This window comes from Pelodiscus sinensis, chromosome 22 (genome assembly GCF_049634645.1).
Source record: "Pelodiscus sinensis isolate JC-2024 chromosome 22, ASM4963464v1, whole genome shotgun sequence".
NCBI classification, from domain to species: Eukaryota; Metazoa; Chordata; order Testudines; family Trionychidae; genus Pelodiscus; species Pelodiscus sinensis.
The window spans coordinates 10,374,325-10,396,422 of NC_134732.1; the positions used below are offsets into that span (position 1 = coordinate 10,374,325).

At 44.9% G+C, this 22,098-nt stretch overlaps 1 protein-coding gene across 1 annotated transcript; it reads left to right on the top strand.

Annotated features, from left to right (window-relative positions):
* Nucleotides 1-2,779: 2,779 nt before the first annotated feature.
* On the top strand, nt 2,780-21,599 carry LOC102462072 (alpha-1-acid glycoprotein-like). Its single transcript, XM_006136320.4, has 6 exons — nt 2,780-2,950; nt 7,813-7,955; nt 9,427-9,500; nt 10,328-10,429; nt 16,517-16,617; nt 21,201-21,599. The coding sequence occupies exons 1-6, from the start codon at nt 2,837-2,839 to the stop codon at nt 21,273-21,275; spliced, it is 609 nt and encodes a 202-aa protein (XP_006136382.1). The 5' UTR covers nt 2,780-2,836; the 3' UTR covers nt 21,276-21,599.
* Nucleotides 21,600-22,098: the final 499 nt, after the last annotated feature.

A 22,098-nucleotide genomic window follows, 5' to 3' on the forward strand; every position in this document is an offset into this window, starting at 1 on the left:
GATCTAAGATGATTAAGAAATAGCTCAGTAAGGGGAGAGCGATTATTAGGAGCTAGAGAAATAACAGAGGGAGGACAGGCAGGCTGTAAAGGCCATTTCGAGGGCTAGTGCAGTAGTTGAACAGTGAATCCAGCAAGTCAATCCTAAATCTCAAGAGATTAATGCTGAAATGAACAAAAGCAATGAATAGAAGCAGCACAAGACAAGTCCTCTCGAAGGGCTCCACTACTACAGTTAGGGGTTCCAGCGTAAGAACCTAGATGAAAAGACATGTTGGATAAAAGGCCAAACTCTTCTCTCCTCCTCACTAGGTCGACCCTGTTCAAGTCACTGGAATTATACTGGCATAATGGAAGATCTAGTTTGGCATTGCAAACTATAAGCCAGAGAGCTTCAAACAAAGGGATTTATTTTTACGAGTGGCAGCATCCTCCATTTCTCACTATGAGCAAGACTTAGCACCTTCCTGGAAATGGTTTCCTTTGTCGTCCTGCACAGAGCTTAACCACGCTGTCAGCCAGTTTATAAGCTATGTGATGAATAAGCCAATGCTCCATTATATGAAAGTTCCCTACGGATTTTAGTCTGCTCTAGCTACAGCCTCAGCATAGCCCTTTGATTCAGACGCAAAGGTACCAGCCTGTCAGAGTGCCACTTTGAGGCTTCTTTAGTCAAATATACATAGCATGTGATTCCAGCACAAAACAGGTGACACACACTGAATTTCTACACCCAACAGGTGTGCTCAGAATGCTGCTTTAGGAAGGGAGAATAGTTTTGTGGTTCAGGCACTGGACTGGGACTTGGAAAAAGTGGGTTCAGTTCCTATTCTACCACATCTTTCATTTGTGGCCTTAGGAAGGGAGAATTCAACTGAGGCAAGTTACTTAATTTCTTTAACTCCCTGATCTGTCTTAGACTATAAACCACTTTAGAATAGAAACCATCCTACACCAGGGCTGTGTCTAGACTGGCAAGTTTTCCGTAAAAGCAGATGCTTTTGTGGAAAAACTTGCCAGCGGTCTACACTGGCCGCTTGAATTTCCGCAAGAACACTGACGATCTCATGTAAGAAATCAGTGCTTCTTGCGGAAATACTATTCTGCTCCCATTCGGGCAAAAGTTCTTTTGTGCAAAAGCTTTTGCACAAAAGGGCCAGTGTAGACAGCTCAGATCTGTTTTGCACACAAAAGCCCCGATCGCAAAAATGGCGATCGGGGCTTTTTTGCGGAAAAGCATCCATGCCAGTGTAGATGCTCTTTTCCGCAAATGCTTTTAATGGAAAACTTTTCCATTAAAAGCATTTGTGGAAAATCATGCCAGTCTAGAAGTAGCCCAGATGTAATGACTAGCATAACAGAGCCTCAATTTCACTTGCAGCCTTTAGCTGTGGTGTAATAAAAATCATGATTTCACATCTGACATAGCAGAAATGAAGCCAACAAAACCTAGCATGGCTCACCTCAAATGCCTGAAGATCAATTAGTCACTGATAGAGAAACATCTGACAGATACATTCAAAGCAGCATCTCGGAAAATAAATGTGAAAATACCCATGGGTGCATCTAGACAGCAGTGGTATTTTGGGATACTTTTGGTATGCTGAAATAGCAGTTTCTGGGTTGTGACAGCTCTCCCATTATATCAAAATTACTTTCAAAATAATGGGCGCTCTATTCTGATGTCCCTGTAAACCACGAGGATTAAGGGATGTTTCAGAAGAAGTTATTTTGAAATTAACTCGAACTAAGCTACGCAATTTGCGTAGCTCAAATTGCATAGCTTATTTTGAGCTAAGGAAAAAAACAACAAATGGTCTGGTAGCACTTTATAGACTAACAAAACATGTAGATGATATCGTGAGCTTTCGTGGGCACAGCCCACTTCTTCAGATGACCAGTCTGAAGAAGTGGGCTGTGCCCACGAAAGCTCACGATATCATCTACATGTTTTGTTAATCTATAAAGTGCTACCAGACTATTTGTTGTTTTTTTTCTGTAACAGACTAACTCGGCCACCCCCTGAAGCTTTTGAGCTAAGGATGGAGGATAGATGTACTCCATCAGTCTAGGTAGAAAAGAGAATGGTAAAGATAAGCTGAACAAAAACATATGAAAAGAGGGATGAATAGATAAAAGCTTGCCCACTATTAACAAATTCAGATTTATTTAATACTGAAAGGTTACTTAAAGGAATATGGACAGTTACTGGTGTAAGCCCTTAAGAAGTGACAATAGTCTGCCATCAACAGGGAATAAGGAAGCAACAGCATAGAAGTTGAACCCATTATACCTTATTAGCAAGTAGGCACAGCCCATAATTATAACTGGGGTGGGAAAGGAGATCAGTGGGGCAAGTTTTCCATTAATCGTGTAGCAAGTTGCTGAACTCCATTTCAATTCATCCCATTTACGCCTGCTTTTATAAAGTGCTATGTGTGAATATTTGTGAAACTAGTGTTGTCTGTATAAATGTTCAAGGGACATTAAATTGATGCAAACAGAAAAAATAATGGCAAATCATTTTGTCGGTAGCTCTATTTATTTTTACATTATGAACTAAGGAAAAGCCTGTCAACATACCCCCATAAACTAAAAACTATGGTTCTAAAATGAACTTAGCCTTGACTCGGACGTTTAGCAGAACAACACCTCTCATTGCTTCATCATTAAGCAAACAGAACATTAACCAAGTCAAATCTGAGTAGCCAGCAGATTCCTGGATGCGGAGGTACATTTGGGAAATCTGAGGTGAGGAGCCATGAATGTCTATAAATACAGATGCCTGTGCTGATATGAGAGCTTGATTCCACTGCTTCTCACTTCCCTGCAAAATCATGCTACTGGCCTGCATTGCTGCTGTTCTTGGTTTAGCACATCTCCTTACTGCTAAACCCCTGGACTGTGAGCCTCTAGTTCCAGAAACTATTGACAATGCTACAATGGCCAAGGTAAGAAGTGCCCTTGGAAGGGCCTCTACTTCTGATGTCTGTTCTAGATGAGGGCCTTCAGAGGTTCATTAAGGACCTGTCCCAGACTAGCGCACAGGCAATACATGCAAGCAATGGAAACATTTAGTAAAATTAAGCCATATAGTTGAGCTTTTAATCTTGCAAACTGAGTAGTATTTATACCCAGCAGTATCCCCTGAAATATAAACTACTGAAGGGCGACTGGGCAAGAGCATGGAGTTCTCCGCAGATTTTATTCTACGACCTGCAATACAAGTAATAGACCCGTGAGGGAACCCTTAGAAATTAGAGGGAAAAGTCCTGCCAGAGTACCTCATTGTCAGGATTGGTCAAGTCAGGAGTGGTCCCTGTGATGGGGCGTCTGCCCCACACTGGTCCTTTAAGGACTAAAAACCCAGCCCTGGGAGCGGGCTTGAGCTCTGGAGCAAGAGGCTGCAGCAGAAAGCAGCCAATTAGGGCCCAGCCGGGGCTGCATAAATGAGGCTCCTGGAGAGAGGACACAGACACACTCTTGCTCTGGTTGGGAAGCAGGAGGCACCTTGGCTTTCAGGGAAGCTGAAGGTTGCCTGAGGGTATTTCTACACTACAGAGGGGTTTTTTTGGCAAAACAGACATATTTCTCGGAAAAAAAACCCTCACAATCGCGTTCTTTCGAAAGAAAATCGAAAGAACAAAGGGGTTTAGCCGACATTTAAACCTCTTTCTACAAGGAAGAAGCTACTGTGTGGACTAGGGATGTAATAGTGCAGTCAATTAACTGAGTACCCAATAAACAAAAGCGTATAGGTTAATGCTATAGACTATACACATTTCTCCCCCACCCACACCCTTTGCCAGTAAATTTTTTACAGGCTGGCCAGCCCCGGCTTGCACTGGGTCCTGGACCTACCCGCTGCTGCAGCTCTGCATTTAAAGTGTATTAGGAGCCAGGCAGGCAGGCAGCCTGGCTCAGTTGCAGCTTGCGCTGGGTCCAGGAGCTCAGACCCCACCCCGCCCCAGATAGGGGCTGTCTGAGGACTATAGAATAGTCGACTAGCTGAGAAGAATTCATGAGGTTAATCAACTATTCAATTAACTGATATTTAACATCCCTAGTGTGGACCCAAACCCTGAAAGTAGACAGGGTTGCCAGGTGTCTGGTTTTCTACCGGACAGTCCGGTTTTTGGGCCCTCTGTCTGGTAAAAAAATCCAGAAAATACCAGCCAGGTGCAATGTCCAGTATTTCCTGGTTTTATGGCGGGGCGCCAGATGGAAGCCTGGCGGGGGTGGGTGGAGTGACTGGGAGGCGGGGTGCGATCGGTGCTGGGAGCCCTGGTTGGTGTGAGGAGGAGGAGGGGCAGCCTGGTCCATGCGCCTGCGCGCTGGTCAAGCACGTGGTGGAGCCGCAACCGGACTGACTAGCATGGGATGGGAGCACCCTGAGATCTGCCTTATCTGACCCGCTCCTAGCCGGCCGGTTGGTTGATTCACCCCAATTTCTCCTCCCAGTCTTCCCCGGCCAGTCCCCCCATTGCCAGTGCTGCCTCCCGCTGGCCGGTTCCTGCTCTGGATCTTCCCCCGCCAGCCCCGCTTCCAGCGGCCAGTTCTCCCCTCCTCCTCCGGAGCTCCCCCAGCCAGCTCCGCCCCTGCTGGCCGCCCCTCCCCCCCGATATCCCACGGCCAGGCCTGTTCTGCCCAACCCTCCCCCCCCATCGACCAGCCCTGCATCCCGTCGCCCCCGCCCCCATCTCGCCCGGCCAGCCCCGTTGCCCCCCCCCCCCGCCAGCACTGCTCCCCTTCTGGCCTGTCCCTCTCCTGCCTCCCCCCATGAAGCGTGTCCGGTATTTTTTTTTAATGTCTACCTGGTAACCCTGAAAATAGAAGGTACAGAAGAGTCTGGCCTGTGTGGGCAGCTGGAGGCAGCAGAGACGGCCTGCCTCCAAGCAGAAGCGAATGTGATAGACATGGCCAGAGAGTACGAAGCTTTGGTGGAGCAGAATGTATGTCTACAGGGGCAAGTGAAAGAGGAGGTGACGAAGCAAGTGGCTCTGGAGGGCACCTGCAGCTGGTGCAAGCTAGGAAACCCTCTTGCCCCTAGGGGGTCATGATTTTAAGGAGGGGATATGGGTGACGAGGCATCTCCCCTGCACTGGCCCTTTAAAGGTTAAAACCCAGCCCTGGGAAAGGGGTGGAGTTGTGGAGCCAGCAGCTGAGGCCACTATGAGCCAATTAGGGCCCAGCTGAGGGCTGTATAAAAAAAGGCGCCCTTCACCCCCCTCCCCTTTACAGTTGGTCGGCCTGGTCCCTGTGGAACATTTTCTAGTGCCTTCCCCACCTCATTCTAAACATCCCAGGCAACAGGGATGTCAGAAATATGGGCCTCTTCCTCAAAAAATAACTTTGAAACTTTAGGGTCCTCAGCATCCTTGTCATGCCACTTATTTTATTGGAGATTTTTCTCTCTGAGGTGATCCCAGATCAATGTTAAGGCTGTGAAGGGAGTGCCACAGCGGCAGCTAAAATCAGCGTTTACAATCTAGAAACTCAGGTGCAGGGCTGGCCTCTGCAGCTATAGGAGGAAAATAAAGCCAAGTATAAACCGAGCTGCCCTCCTTTCCCATTCTATGAGCCACTCACAGCTGTTGGCTTTTCAGCTTGGCTCTTGCAGATGAAGGATGCCTGCAGGGCAGCTGCTCCTGTCTTTATAGGGCTCATGAAGAAGCTCCACAAGAAGGCGCTAGGGGATTCTTCTATTTATCTCATATGATGCTAGCAGTTCCAGCCATATTTTGTTAGAGCCCCCCTCTCCTCTTGTGCCATGTGCTGCCACTGTCGCGCCTTTTTCCTGTTCATTTTCTTTTACATGTCTCCACTGCTTAATCTGTGCCAGGGCTCAGCCCTCTGGGCTTGCCACAGAGCCCCGCCTGAGCCTTGGCAATCTCCTTCATCGCAAATTAACCCCCGCACACCTCCTTCCCTGGCTGCCATTTGGTCTTTTGCCCTTTGGCTGTGTCCTTGCTTCCTTTTGATCTTATTCTTCGTTCACCTGTTTTTCCCCAACTTGTCTCCTTACCCTGCTCCCATAGCTCTGATTCTCCTTCCCTACTTCATCAGTCAGCAGAAGACGCATTTTGCTAATGGGAGTGAGGGAAGGGCATAGCTGCCACCAGGGCCATCCCGAGGGGACCATGGGGGCTGGGGCAGTCATCCCAGTGCCCCAGGTGCTGGTTCTGGATCAACCCCCCACTACAGGCCCTGCCTTGCCTCCGCTCCACCCCTTCCAAAAACCCTGCTCCTGCCCATGCCCTTCATACCTCTCTTCCAAGCAACATGTCCTGGGGGATTATGGAGCCTGGCATGGAAGCAGCAGGGGTCACCCCCTCCATACTCATTGTGGCGGTGAGAGCTGGAGTGGCCCAGGAACCTGCTCCACCCATCATACCACCCTCTCCTAGTTCACTGTGCCCCCGCTTCTCCACAGCAGTGAAAAGTGGAGCACCCTGGAACCAAAGCAAGCGCGCTGCTTTCCACCACCATGGAGAAGCCGTGCACAGTGGGCCAGGAAAGGATAGCTTGGTGGAGCAGAGCCAGCTCCCAGGCTGCTCCAGCTCCTGCCACCCGTGTGGTGAGTGGGGGGGCAACCCCTCTTGTCACCCCCATAATTCCCTGGTCCATCCCATCCATACAACAGTTAGGTGGCTATCATGGGGTCTGGGGGTTCCTGCCCTGATTCCTCCTATGCCATCCAGTGCAGCGCTAAGTGCCATGGGAGCAAAGGAGAGGAATTTAGCACAGAAAGCTAAGCCTGAACCTCTGAGCCGATCACACAGGCAGCTACATCACGTGGGGTAGTAGGGAGGGAAAGAGGAAGACCATCCTTTTTGCTAGTGAATGAGATGGTATGTTTATTCCATTGGATGGGATTGTATCAGGCATCTTGCAGCTTTCCTCATCCACTGCGTTCCCTCCCTTCAGGCATGTGGTCAAGCACAACCCCTCCCCCCAAGTTTGAAAACAAAAACACTCACACACACCCCTAAAATACTCACCATCATTTTGGGAAGAATGGGTAGCAGGGTTCTTGGGTCACATCCATGGCATAGAGAATTGCACAGACGGTTTAGATGACATAAAGAGCACGTTGTGGCTTTTCAACCCCTTGATCCTCTTCCAAGGGAAGCTTTAGTTCCACCAGGTAAGATGGCTCCGACAGGGAGCCATGTTAGTCTGTAACTGAAAAAACTGAAAAACAAGGAATGGTCCTGCAAAACCATAGAGACTAACAAAACATGTAGATGGTATCATGAGCTTTTGTGGGCACAGCCCACTTCGGGTACGTTTATACTTGCAATGAGGAGTAACAGTTAATTCAAGGGAAGGGTTTTGGATTGGACTACTGCATCTACACACGGCAAGTTAATTCGGGCTATTGGCTTTTTAAAATGGCAGCCGGCCACAACTATGCTAATCAAGCATGGGATATTTAAATCCTGCGCTTCATTAGCAACGTCAGTATGCTTCATTTGATTCCCTAGTTCAAACTAGAAGGCAAGTGTAGACATACCCTTCTTCAGATGAATGAAGAGGCTATTACCACCAGCTGTGAGAAAACACAGAGTAACAGACAATCTGCCACAAAACTTACTGCCACAAAACAATAGGTCTACTTAAGTTGTAAGTTCAGAAGAGAGGCCATTCCCCTCTGTGTCCGTACCATGACTTGTACCAAGTGGGCCCTGATCCTGACTGAGACCAAATACACAATATAATACAAATAAATACATAATTACACATACACATCCTGAGGCTTATAGGGCCTCCTAACAATTTGTTTTTGTTTCTCCCCTCCTCCTCTTCACAGCTGCTGGGCAAGTGGTTCTACATTGGTGGGGCCTCAAATCATCCACGCACCGTACAAGAGCTGGAATCGATAACGAACGCTTATTTCTTCCTCTACCCTAGCAGCCAGCAAGACACATTCCTCGTCACAGAAGTCATGAGATTGTAAGAGCATTAACACAGGCCTTACTGACAACAACGTGATCCCTTACTCAGGGATAATATTTACACTAACATTTCCCTCCATAGAGCCAGGTTACGAGGAACTATCACTAATGAAACAGAATGTGTAAAGACTTTCTTACAGTGTGACTCTTAACTGTGGGTCTGTCTACACTTGCACTTGATCCACAAAACTTTTGTCATTCACAGGCATTGACCCCTCCCCTCCATGAACGACAATGTTTTGCTGCGGCAAGTGAAAAGTGAAAGTGTGAATGCTGCTGCCAGCAGGAGCACTCTCCTGCCAACAAAGCGAACCCCTCCCCCATAGGAGTATGGGAGTTGACAGACTTGCTGGGCCCCTGGGCAAAGGAGAGGGCTCAGTGCTCCACGAAGGGAGGGGCCTCAGGTGGAAGGGGGGCTGAAGACAGATAGCCCTCAGCGTCGCCCAGAGCACATGGCACCCCAGCTCACCCTCTCAGAACTGCCCAGCCTGTGGCCCTTTGAATCGCTGGGACCCGTGTCAACCGTCCCCTTTGCCTCCTCCTCAGTGGGCCTGTGTAGGGGCAGAAGTAAATAGGATTCACACAAGCTTTTAACGACAAAGCTGCATAGTGTAGACATACCCTGAGCTTGAAGGTCCCTGACACACAACTTGGATCATATGGCTATTCCATGCTTATCAAGACCACTACCAGGAGCCACCCTCTGCAGCCTTTCCTAACTCCATCTCTTCCTCTTAGGATCCAGTGGATCTGGCCTGCAGAAGCCCTGCCGCTCCCCCATCCCCAGGCCAATTAGGGCCTGGGGACGGGGGAGTGCATGAAGCCTCCTCTGGCTCTGCCAGGAGCATGTGGCACTCTTAAGCGTCATGCACTGCTCACAGGGCTGGGGCAGAGCAAAGAAGGCTTTGCATGCTCCTTTCCCCCAGACCATAATTGGGAGCGCGGGAAGTCTCCTCTCACCCCAGGGGCATGGGCACCTTGGGAGAATGGGGGGGGAAGGCACTCCCTGACCCCCAGACCAATCATTGTCTGGGGGTGGGGAACCCAGAAGTATCTTGACCCCACCCCTTCAAAATTTTCCAAAGTGGCCTCCCAGCAAAAAATTATTGCCCACCCCTATTTTAGGTCTACCCATTCAGAGGAGTCCCTGATCTTCAGGACAGCAGGCTCCACTGTTGCCTCACAGAGAACCTGTGGCCTGCATTGTATGTGTTATGCACTAGGGTTAAAATCAAGGCTGTCAATCCTGCATCAAATCCTATTCTCATACACACAAAGTGCTACTCGGGAACTGAAGGGTGGGATCAGCAACTCTTAGAATCCTCTCAGATTGACCTCACTAGATAGTGTGCTAATGCAATATACTTACAGAAAGATGGTGTGAGGAGCTGTGCTTGATAGAGGCATGGTTAACAGCAGCATTTAACTTAGCCATAGAGCATCAGCCAGATTACTCTCTTCCCCTTTAGGAAGGACAAGTGTGTGGTGGACAACTCCAGTTACATTTCAGTCACCCAGAACAATTTGACTATGATCAAGCCAGGTAAGAATCCAGAGGTGCTCTGAAAGAAAGCAGAAATGTATCACATCAGGAAGGGTGGATTGGGTTGGGGTTGGAGAGGTTGGAAGGTTTCTCCCCTACATTTCTACCACACTTTTATCTGGTCCCACTCAGAACAGTGGCTTGAACAAGAGGGCTGTGTCTACATTGGCAAGATTTTGCGCAAAAGCAATTGCTTTTGCGCAAAATCTTGCCGCCTGTCTACACTGGCCGCGAGTATTTGCACAAGAACACTGACGTTCTAATGTACAAAATCGGTGCTTCTTGTGCAAATACTCTGATGCTCCCGCTCAGGAATAAGCCCTCTTGCGCAAGAGGCCAGTGTAGACAGGCAACGTTAATTTCTTGCACAAGAAAGCCCGATGGCTAACATGGAGCGTCTACACTGGCATGGATGCTTTGCGCAAAAGCACATGCCAGTGTAGACGCTCTCTTGCACAAATACTTTTAACAGAAAAACTCTTCCGTTAAAAGTATTTGCGCAAAATCTTGCCAGTGTAGACGTAGCCGAGGATTCCTCTGTGCAATAAACACACAGAACTGCCAATGCTGATCATTTTGCTGCCAGCTAACACTAATTTCTCGGGGGGGGAAGAGGGGTTATGTAGGAAGGAGCGAACACAGCCACATTGGTCTGCCAAGCCATATTTAAACACCAGTTTACATCTTTATGAGCTGAACTTTTGCACCTATACACAGTGCTACCAAATCACAATATAGTCAAATGCCCTTACAGGTTTATATTACATATCTTCTAAGTATTGGAGTACCGAATACTCTAACCATTCCTCATACTTGTTCTCCTGAAGGGTCAAACGAAAGTTCTGTAGCACAACTTATCAAGAGCAGCTTCAAAGACATTATGACACTATACCACGTTGGTGAGAACCACAAAGGATTATCAACCTCTGGTAAGTAAACCACATCTCAGCAGCAGTCAGGGTATCGCAGGCTAACTATGTCCTTATGTAGCCCCAGTCACAACAGCGCCTCATCATCTCACAAATAGTAATGAAGTTATCTTCACAAACCCCCTGTGAAACAGAGCAGTTTAATTATCTCTGTTTTACAGGGGAGGAACTGAGGCACAGAGTAAATTAAGTGCCAAGGCTAATAGCACACAAGAAGAGCCCAGGACTGAATGCAGGCCTCTCAAGAACCAGTGCCCTAAACTACAAGATCACCCTTCTTTCTGATCCCCCACTTGAAAAGAAACTGCCTGACTAGAGAAAGAGAGGCAGGGATAGGGCACGACAATTAAATAGCTGCCTTGTCTGGTCTGGGTAAGAACTATGGCTGGCTATAGTTCTTTTGAACATAAGAACAGCAATACTGGGTCACACCAAAGGTCCAGTCTTCCAACAGCGGCCAATGCCTGATGTCCCAGAGGGAGTGAACAGAACAGGGAATCATTACACTATCCGTTGCCTGTCATGCATTTCCAGCCTCTGGCAAACAGAAGCAAGGGACACCCGTCCTACCCATCCTGGCTAATAGCCATTGATGGACCTAACCTCCATGAATTTATCTAGTTTTTTTCTAAATCCTGTTAAAGTTCTGTTCTTCACAATATCCTCTGTCAAGGAGTTCTACAGGTTGATTGTGTTCTACATGAAGATAAACTTATTTTTGTTTGTTTTAAACCTGCTCGCTCTTAATTTCATTTGGTAACCCCTAGTTATGTTATGGGAACAAGTAAATAACTTTTCCTTATTCACTTTTTCCACACCAGTCATGATTTTATAGACCTCTATCATATCCCCCCTTAGGCTATGTCTATACTGGAGCCTTCTTGCGTAAAAGCATATGCAAATGAAGCATGGCATGGAATATTGCCAAGCTTCATTTGCATAATTAATGAGCAGCCATTTTTGGACAAGAGGCTTTTGCACAGAAAGCTGTGTAGATAGCTCCTTTTTGCGCAAAAACCCCTCTTGCACAAGAGCCATTCTTCCTCAAAAAATGAGGAAGAATGGCTCTTGCACAAAAGCCTCTTGTGCAAAAATGGCTACTCATTAATTATGCAAATGAAGTGTGGTGATATTCCATGCCATGCTTAATTTGCATATGCTTTTCTGCAAGAAGGCTACAATATAGATGTAGCCCCAGTCTCCTGTCTTCTAAACTGAAAAGTCCCAGTCTTTTTAATCTCTCTCCTTATGGGACCCATTCCAAACGCCTAATCATTTTGATTGCCCTTTTCTGTACCTTTTGCAATGCCAATATATCTTTTTTGAGATGAGGAGACCATATCTGTATGCAGTATTCAAGATGTGGGCATACCATTGTTTTATATAGAGGCAATAAGATATTCTCTGTCTTATTCTCTATCCCTTTTTTAATTATTCCTAACATTGTTTGCTTTTTTGAACTATCATCAGTGACTCCAAGATCCCCATCTTAAGTAGTTATAGCTAAATGAGTCCATATGGGTACATCTACACAGTAACATTATTTCAAAATAACTAGCGTTATTAGAAATAACTTAGTCCACGTCTACACAGCAGGCAGTTATTTTGAAATGTCAAAATACTGTCAAGCTGGAGGACTTCTTACTTGGACTCCTGTAACCCTCATTGTACGAGGAGTAAGGGAAGTCAGAGGACGAGTACTCTATTTCGAAATAGGTGCTGTGTAGATGCTCCCAATTTCGAAATAAGCTACACAATAGACCTAGTTCAATTCGCATAGTTAAGTTAAGTTAAGCCTTGCTATGTAGATGCACCCCACCATTTTAGTTGCAGGTTTATATTACATTTCTCCTGAGGTTTGGATTGAATATTCTAACCAACCCTCACACCTGTTTTTCTGAAGGATCAAACAAAAGTTCTATAGCACAATTTATCATATGGTTGGGTTTATTTTTTCCAATGTGCATTACTTTACATTTATCAACATTAAATTTAATTGGCCATTTTGTTGCCCAATCACTTAGTTTTGTGAAATCTTTCTAAGGCTCTTCACAGTATGCTTTGGTCTTAGCTATCTTGAGCAGTTTACTATCATCTGCAAATTTTGCCACATCACTGTTTAACTATTTCTCTAGATCATTTATAAATAGGTTGAATAGGATTGGTCCCAGTAAGGACATTAGGGGACACCTCTAGTTACCACTCTCCATTCTGAAAACTTATAATTTATTCCTACCCTTTTTTTCCTGTCTTGTAACCAGTTATCAATCCATGAGACCTTCCCTCTTATTCCATGACAACTTACTTTACTTAAAAGCCTTTGGTGAGAGACCTTGTCAAAGGCTTTCTGGAAATCTAAGTACACTATATCCACTGGATCTCCTTTGTCCACATGTTTGTTGACATTTCCCCCTCCCCCCAAAGAACTCTAGTACATTAGTAAGGCATGATTTCCCTTTGCAGAAACCATGTTGACTTTTCCCCAAAAATTATGCTCTTCTATATGTCTGACAATTTTAGACTTTACTATTGTTTCAACTAATTTGCCCAGTACTGATGTTAGATTTACCAACCTGTAATTGCAAGGGTCACCTCTAGAGCCCTTTTTAAATATTGGTATCACATTAACTATATTCCAATCATTAGGTTCAGAAGCTGATTTAAAGGATAGGTCACAAATCACAGTTAATAGTTCCACAGCTTCACATTTGCGTTCTTTCAGAACTTTTGGGTGAATGCTATCTGGTCCCGGTGACTTGTTACTGTTAAGTTTATCACTTGGTTCCAAAACCTCCTCTAATGACACTTCAGTCTGGGACAGTTCCTCAGATTTGTCACCTGAAAAGAATAGATCAGATTTGGGAATCTCCCTAACATCCTCAGCCATGCAGACCAAAGCAAAGACTTCATCATCTTTGAGTGTTCCTTTAGCATCTCTATCGTCCAGGGGCCTATTAGTTTTTTAGCAGGCTTCCTGCTTCTGATGTGTAGTAAGTTGAGGGTCTATAACACAAAATCAGCAGGCCTGAAATCTAGCGAGCAAGACTTTGGCTCAGTGAAACTGCAAACAAGAAAGAGGCATGGCTAAAGAGAAATAGTACAAGCCAAGCAAGATCAAGCATAAAGAATGCCAAAAGGTGCCAGGCACAGGCTGTGAGCACATTCCAGAAGGGTTGTAACAGAACATCTCACTAATGAACATCTTCGTACCAGCACTCAGTAGGGATGTTAAATATCAGTTAATTGAATAGTCGATTAACCTCATGAATTCTTATCAGCTAGTTGACTATTCTATAGTCCTCAGGAAGCCCCTGTCCAGGGTGAGGAGGGGTTTGAGCTCCTGAACCCGGCACAAGCCGGAACTGAGACTGTCCGCTTGGCTCCTAATACACTTTAAATGCAGAGCTACAGTGCAGGTAGGTCCAGGACCCAGTGCAAGCCGGGACTGATCTGGGCTGCTGGCCAGCCTGCTACAAAATTTTCTGGCAAGGTTTGGGGCAGAGGGAAATGCATGTAGTCTATAGCATTAACCTATATGCTTTTGATTATCAGTTAATCAGTTAATCAGCTATACTATTACATCCCTAGACCACACCCCACAAATAACATACATTCCACGCCAGGTCCAGGACTGGATCTAAATTGACAGCATGATGGATAGTAATGGAAAACCCCCTTGAGTGAGGTAAGGGACGGTAACTAGCTAATAGAGGGTGGCAACCTGATACGTCAGGAGTGATATGTAGCTTGTTTGTACCTTGTATAAAAGTGCACCCCAAAGGGTGATTGTTGACTGACTGGGGGGGGAGTTAAAATCCAAAGCATTTTGTTGGGTTTTAGTCCATTGTCACAGCATACATAGACTCTCAGAATATGAAAACTGGAAGGGACCTTGAGAAATCAAATCTAGTCCACTGCTTTCAGGGCAGGATCAAGTACCATATAGATCATCCCTGATAGATGTCTATCCAACCTGCTCTTAAATATCTCCAGTGATAGCACTTCCACAACCTCCCTAGGCAATTTGTTCCAGTTTTTAACCATTCTGACAGTTAGGAAGTTTTTCCTAATGTCCAACCTAAACCTCCCTTGCTTCAGTTTAGCCCCATTGTTTCTTCTCCTATCATCAAAGACCAAGGAGAACAAGGTCCTTCATGTGACACCATTTTAGATACCTAAAAACCGCTATTATGTCATTTGTCAGTCTTCTCTTTTCCAAACAAAACAAGCCCAAGTCCTTCAGCCTTGTCTCATTGCTCATGTTTTCTAGACCTTTAATCATTTTTGTTGCTCTTCTCTAGACCTTCTCCAGTTTCTCCACATCTTTCTTGAAATGTGGTACACAGAACTGGACACAATACTCCAACTGAGGCCTAATCAGTGCAGAGTAGAGTGGAAGAATGACTTCTGGTGTCTTGCTCACAACACTCCTGTTGATACATCCCAGAATCATGTTTGTTTTTTTTTTGCAACAATGTCACACGGTTGACTCATATTTAGTTTGTGCTCCACTATGACCCATAGACCCTTTTCTGCAGTGCTTTTTCCTAAACAATCACTTCCCATTTTATATGTGTGAAATGGATTGTTCCTTCCTAAGTCGAGGACTTTGTCCTTATTAAACTTCATTCTATTTACCTCAGACCATTTCTCCATAAGGCATAGTGGTGCAGCAGCGAGTCTGTTCGCCGACAACTATTATTGTATGTTGCTTGGCAATAAACCTACTTGGGTGCACTCAATCCTTAACTGATTAGTGGTCTCTGGGGGCTCTCGGGAGTCTGTTGTGTTAACTAATTATGCATGGTTAATGCGCTAGACAGGGGAGCACATGCACACTTACACACAGCTGAAAGTTTATCATCATTGATGGAGTAGAGGACCCGTCAAGAACCCATTGGGAAAACCACAAGCATGACTGATGACACAATATACTTAAAAAACATTTTACTATTACTTTTTGAGTGTTTGGCTAGCTTTTCTTCAATTTCCTTTTTGGCTTTTCTTATTATATTTTTATACTTAATTTGACAGAGTTTATGCTCCTTTCTATTGTCCTAAATCTATAGGATTTAACTTCCACTTTTTAAATTATGTCTTTTTATCTCTCGCTGCTTCTTTTACTTGGTTGCTAAGCCAAAGTGGCAATTTTTTGGTTCCCTTACTGTGTTTTTTAATTTGGGGTATACATTTAAGTTAGGCCTCTATTCCTCTGTCTTTCAAAAGTTTCCATGCAGCTTGCAAGGATTTTATTTTTTTCACTGTACCTTTTAATTTCTGTTTAACTAACCTCATTATTGTGTAGTTCCCCTTTCTGAAATTAAATGCCACAGTGTTGGGCTGCTAAAGTGTTTTTCCCAGCACAAGGATGTCACATTTTATTACATTATGGTCACTATTTCCAAGTGGTCCAAACAATGTAGATGCTTAACAATTATCTAGGTCCTACAATAAGAACATTGTAGCCAGGAGGGTAAATATTTAAAGTCTCAGAACCAGTCTTGATTTTAGGGATACCCCATAACTCTTCCCAGTAGGGAAGACAGACACTTTGGACCCCAGGGCTAGGTGTGGGGGGATCGGATTTGTGCCGGGCCAAAGGTAGAAGGGGCAGGACTGACAGTAGTCAGCCCTTAGCACTGCCCAGACCATGGCACCCCCTCCACAAACCCTTAGAGCTGCACGGAGTGGTGCTCCAGTGGCAACTCAAAGAGGCCTGGACTTCAGCCAGGAGGTATCTCCCAGTATCAGGGCAACTGCCCTTTTGCCTCTGCCCTCCATGGGTTGGCCTGATTCTTCTCATCTCCCACTGGAGACGGGCTGACCAAATAAGTCTCTTCTGCTCCCTCCAATACCCAACAACACCAATAGGAGAAATGGAGGGTTCCAGCAAAGAATATGAAGGGGATTCAGCTCCCTTAGCTCAATGAGCATAGGTACATGCTACTGGAGTAGGTGATCTGAGTATTAGCCTTTGTTGCTGTGAAAGCCTCAGACAGACCAAAGATACAATGCAGCCACTACACCTTCTAAAACCAACTCTGCCAAATGATTTTCTGCAATTTAACATTTTATCTTTAAAAACAGCCCGGGCCCAAAACATGAGCACAGAGCAACTAGAAGAATTTGAAACTCAAGTGGCATGCCTTGGATTGAAGAAAGAAGAAACGTTCTATACGAACACAAAGGTAAAGATCAATGTAGGATTCCTATGGCAGTTATCAAGCCACCTTTAGTGCTTCAGAACCACCCTGAAATGAGCCGGGATCATAAGAACATAAGAACGGCCATACTGGGTCAGACCAAAGGTCCATCTAGCCCAGTGTCCTGTCTGCTGATAGTGGCCAGCACCAGGTGCCCCAGAGAGGATGGACCGAAGACAATGATCAAGCAATTTGTCTCCTGCCATCCTTCTCCAGCCTCTGACGAACAGAGGCCAGGGACACCATTTCTATCCCCTGGCTAATAGCCTTTTATGGACCTAACCTCCATGAAATTATCTAGCTTCTCTTTAAACTGTTATAGTCCTAGCCTCACAGCCTCCTCTGGCAAGGAGTTCCACAGATTGACTACATGCTGTGTGAAGAACTTTCTTTTATTAGTTTTAAACCTGCTACCCATTAATTTCATATGGTGTCCTCTAGTTCTTCTATTATGGGAACTAATAAATAACTTTCCTTTATCCGCCCTCTCCATACCACTCATGATTGTATATACCTCTATCATATCCCTCCTCAGTCTCCTCTTTTCTAAACTGAAAAGTCCCAGTTGCTTTAACCTCTCTTCATTTGGGACCCATTTCAAACCCCTAATCATTTTAGTTGCCCTTTTCTGAACCCTTTCCAAGGCCAAAATATCTTTTTTGAGGTGAGGAGACCACATCTGTACACAGTATTCAAGATGTGGGTGTACCATAGTTTTATACTGGGGCAGTAAGATATTCTGGGTCTTGTTTTCTATCCCTTTCTTAATAATTCCTAGCATCCTATTTGCCTTTTTGATCAAATTAAGTGTTCAAACCTCATCCCTGAAAAGTGGCTTAAAAAAAATTTAAGTAACCCAGAGCAAACCTCAATATCTGACATGCTTAGGAGTATGAACTAGACCATGATATGGTGTAATTAATGGGCTCATGAGCCATCCACTGCCTTTTAATTGATGGAATCAAAACTGCTCAACTCTTTACTATAAAGTAGGGCCCTACCAAATTCATGGCCCTGAAAAATACGTCACCTGAAACCTGGTCTTTTGTGTATTTTTACCATATGTTATATAGATTTCACCACTGTTTCTCAAATTGGGTATCCTGATCCAAAGGGCAGTTGCAGGGGGTCACAACATTATTTGAGGGGGTCGCAGTACTGCCAGCCTTACTGAATTGCTGCCTTTAGAGCTGGGCAGCTGGAGAGAGGTGGCCTGCCATGCAGTCCTTATTTTTGCACAGTTGCTGGAGCTGACTTTGCCTTCAGAGCTAGGCTCCTGGCCAGCAGCTGCCACTCTTCAGCAGAGCAGAAGTAAGGGTAGCAGTACCACAACCACCCACAATAGTCTTACAACCTCCTGCAAACCCTTTTATGGGTTAGGATCCTTATAGTTACAACACCATGAAATTTCAGATTTAAATAGCTGAAATCTTGATTATATTTAAAATACCCAAACCATGAAATTGACAATGGGTTGTGAATTTGGTAGGGCCTTAGCTATAGGACATGTACTAGTAACCCAGTGGAGACTTTCCAGTAGCTCCAGGTGAGCAGGAGGTTCTAAGTTAGCTGACCTTGTGAAATGGCAAGTGTGCACCATAGGGACAACCATGAAGATTGGACCAAAAGAAATCTGATGAAGTTCAACAAGGACAAGTGCAGAGTCCTGCACTTGGGACAGAAGAATCCCAAGATCTGCTACAGACTGAGGGCTAACTGGCAAAGCAGCAATTCTGGAGGAAAGAACCTGGATATTACTGTGGATGAGAAGCTGGATATGAGTCAACAGGGTGCTCTTGTAGCCAAAAAGACTAACAGCATAGGAGCATTTCCAGCAAATCTAGGGAAGTGATTATTCCCCTTTATTCAACACTGATGAGGCCACATCCAGTACTGGAGTATTGCATCCAATTCTGCCCCCACCACCTTTACAGAAAAGATGTGGATACATTGGAAAGAGTCCAGCAAAGGGAAACAAAAATGATAAGGGAGCTGGAGCACATGACTTATGAGGAGAGGCTGAGGGATTTGGGTTTATTTAGTCAACAGAAGAGAAGAGTGAGGAGAGATTTGGTATCAGTTTTCAACTATTTGAATGGAGATTCCAAAGAGGATGGAGAGAGGCTGTTCTCAGTGGTGACAGATGGCAGAACAAGAAGCAGTGGTCTCAAGTTGTGGTGGGGGAGGTCTAGGTTGGCTATTTAAAAAAACTGTTTCACTAGGAGGGCGGGGAAGCACTGGAATGGGTAATCCAGGGAAGTGGTGGAATCTCCATCCCTAGAGGTTTTTAAGTCCCTGCTTGACAAAGCCCTGGCTGGGATGATTTAGGTGAGATTGGTCCTGCTTTTAGCAGGGCTTCGGACTCATTGATCTCCTGAGGTCTCTTCCAGCCTTATGATTCTGTGAAGTTCCCCTAGTGGCCACAAATGTATTAACAGCAAATCTACTATATATTTGAGAGTACCTCTCTTTGTTTTTAAAAGTCTTGGGGGGGTAGCTGTGTTAGACTGTAATTTTAAAAACCATGAGTAGTCCTGTGGCACCTTAAAGACTAATATATATTATCATGAGATTTTGTGGGAAAACCACACTTCTTCAGATGAGATAAAGAAGCCCACAAAAGTTCATGATACCATATATATTTGTTAATCTCTAAAGCTGTGTCTACATTGGTATGATTTTGCGCAAAAGCAGCTGCTTTTGTGCAAAAACATGCGGCCTGTCTACACGGGCAGGGAGTTCTTGCTCAAGAACACTGATGTTCTAATGTGTGAAATCAACTGTTCTTGCACAAGAGGCCAGTGTAGACAGGCAACATCAATTTCTTGCGCAAGAAAGCCCAATGGCTAAAATGGCCATTGGAGCTTTCTTGTGCAAGAGAGTGTCTACACTGGCACGGATGCTTTTGCGCAAAAGCACATCACTTGCGCAAAGGCACATGCCAGTGTAGATGCTCTTTAGCACAAATACTTTAACACAAGAACTCTTGCATTAAAGAGTATTTGCGCAAGATCATGCCAATGTAGATGTATCTTAAGGTTCCACAGGACTAATTGTTTTCTTTGTGTTGATTTAACAACTCCTCCTAAATAGTAAGAGCTAGCACCACCAAATTCAGTGTACAGCTTCCTCTTATCATAACTTAAAGTAAGGTCAGGGTTTCATTGGGCCAGGAACATGGGATGTGCCTGGAATGGGATTGCTTCTCAGGAAACTATACAGACAAGAAACAAAATCACCTGTCAGGTACACTCCCTCCCCCATCTGGGATTGCCTCAGCCCCAACCCTTCTACCACCCTGGTGGCCTTTAGGCAGTGTGGAGTGGGAGGGGGTGAAGGTCTCCCTTCCCACTTCTATGGGAGCATTGCTGGCTGTTCTCCTTTGTCAGGGAGCAACGGGAAAGTGCAAAGTTTGCTGCATTCCTGATTGGCTGAGCAGCACAGGGGGCAGACAAACCTGGACCTTCCCCAGCCTGGGGACATGCACCCTCCCCCAGCAGAGCCCACTGGAGCTGCAGGGACTATGGAGAGGTGCTTTTCACCTGGTCCCAAGCTGCTGCAGTGAGAGAATACTGGGGTAATCCTCTCTCCCTGGGACAGCCTGCATACTGAATCCCTCAGCCCCAACCCCAGCCCAATGATTTCAATGAAGCCTGGACATTTTCATTTTATTTCCCAAAAAACAAAAAATACTTGAGTTAAGGACCCGAGTGATGCTGGGTAAATGTCCTAGTGTTATACATACCAGAAAAAATATAGGGTCAAACCTGGCTCCATGCCCATGCCTTAACAGGAATTAAACACAGAGAATTTTAACTGCATTGACTACTTTCCCCCCAAGAAACACAAGCGTCACAGTTACTGTAAGTCTGAAAGATGATGATCAGGTACCGGGCTGGTCTTAGGTTAGAGTCTTTCCCTTCCAAAGTACCTAATGCTTGGCTTCCTTGGGGAAGTACCAATAGACTCCACATTCACCATCCATTTCTTAATCCTCTCAAGTCTTTTGGAATTGTCAGGTTTAAACACCACAACAGTGAAAACTGGGTTTGCCAAACCCAGGGCCTGCAAGAACATTGAGCCAGTGTGCAGCAATAAAGGCCAGATACACACACACCCACTTCATGAGTGTTTTGTTCCCTCTGAGCAGCCAGCTCTTTCCAGTAGGTAATGATGGGCAATGCTTATCCCACCAAGGGATACTATGTTTTAATAGATTCTCTCTCCTCTCCCAATGAAGGGGTTTCACCTTTAATGTTCACCTCCATTGGCTTGCTTGACAGGTTATCTGCTGAGCAAATATTGCTCATATTCCTGAAGCAGAAATGAGATAAGAAATCCACACTGGCTGAAGCAATTTAACGCTTTAAATAGAGAAAACATACAGTTCTTGCTACAGAGCTGCTTGCCACAGGGGCTGCTGAAATCGACATTTTTTGGTGTGTTAGGCAGGAGGAATTTGGAAACCCACAAGAAAAAGTGCTTCTTTTGCTGTAAGAAAATCCTGTAATATTAAGAGCACATTTTACACACACACTGCTGATTTTCATCCTTGTTCATCTCTGCAGGATCTATGTCCAATGGAAGAAGAGAGAGACGACAAGAATCATTCAGTTGACATGTTAGAACCAGCTCTGGGGTAATTCATATTTCCATGGCAATGTTGCCCTCCACACTGGATATCAGTAGTTGTTAATTCTTGTTACATGTTTAGCCACTGAAGGATGTCCCCTTGTCATATCAGATCATGTGGTTTCTACGGCATAAAACTACTGACATTTTCATTTTCTGTATCTGCACCTCTAAATTTCTAAGCGCTCTCTTCAGGCATGCAGAGCTCAACAACTATTTTTTCTCAGCTCCTAATGCTCTTTTGCAAAGGAGACCCACACAATATGCTAGCCCCTAGAGACTTTACTTTTGTTCTTTCTTGCCAATTTAAAAATAAAGATAAATCTGACTAACAATCACTGTTCTGTGAATATGTCAAAAAACACAGATAGTCTTTTTTTAAACAGTAGAGATCTTGTACTGACATCTGCCCTTTCAAGCAACACTTACTATGCACCAAAATATTATACACACATCTTTAAATATTCTTTAAAACAATTGTAACATGGCTGAATGATTAAAAATATAAAACTTCTTCACCAAGTGGCATGACAACACTTTGTGAATGGGTATTAACTCATGATTTGTCCCTATCAAGCTAGCAGTGCCATAGTAATGGGCCTTGAGAAAGCTGTTGTTTTCTTCTGTGATAAAGAGACAGGAGATGGAAGAGACTTGGGTATGAATCAAAACTGCAGCCCAGCTACAAAGAAAGAATTTTATTTTGTCTTATTCTCTCTTTCTGCTGCATGGTTTCCCTGCATGGGAACTAGGAATAGCAGCAGTGTTAGTGAAACCTGATCTAGCTCACATTAGAAGTCAAGGGAAAGGTTCTATTTTACTTCAGTGAGAACT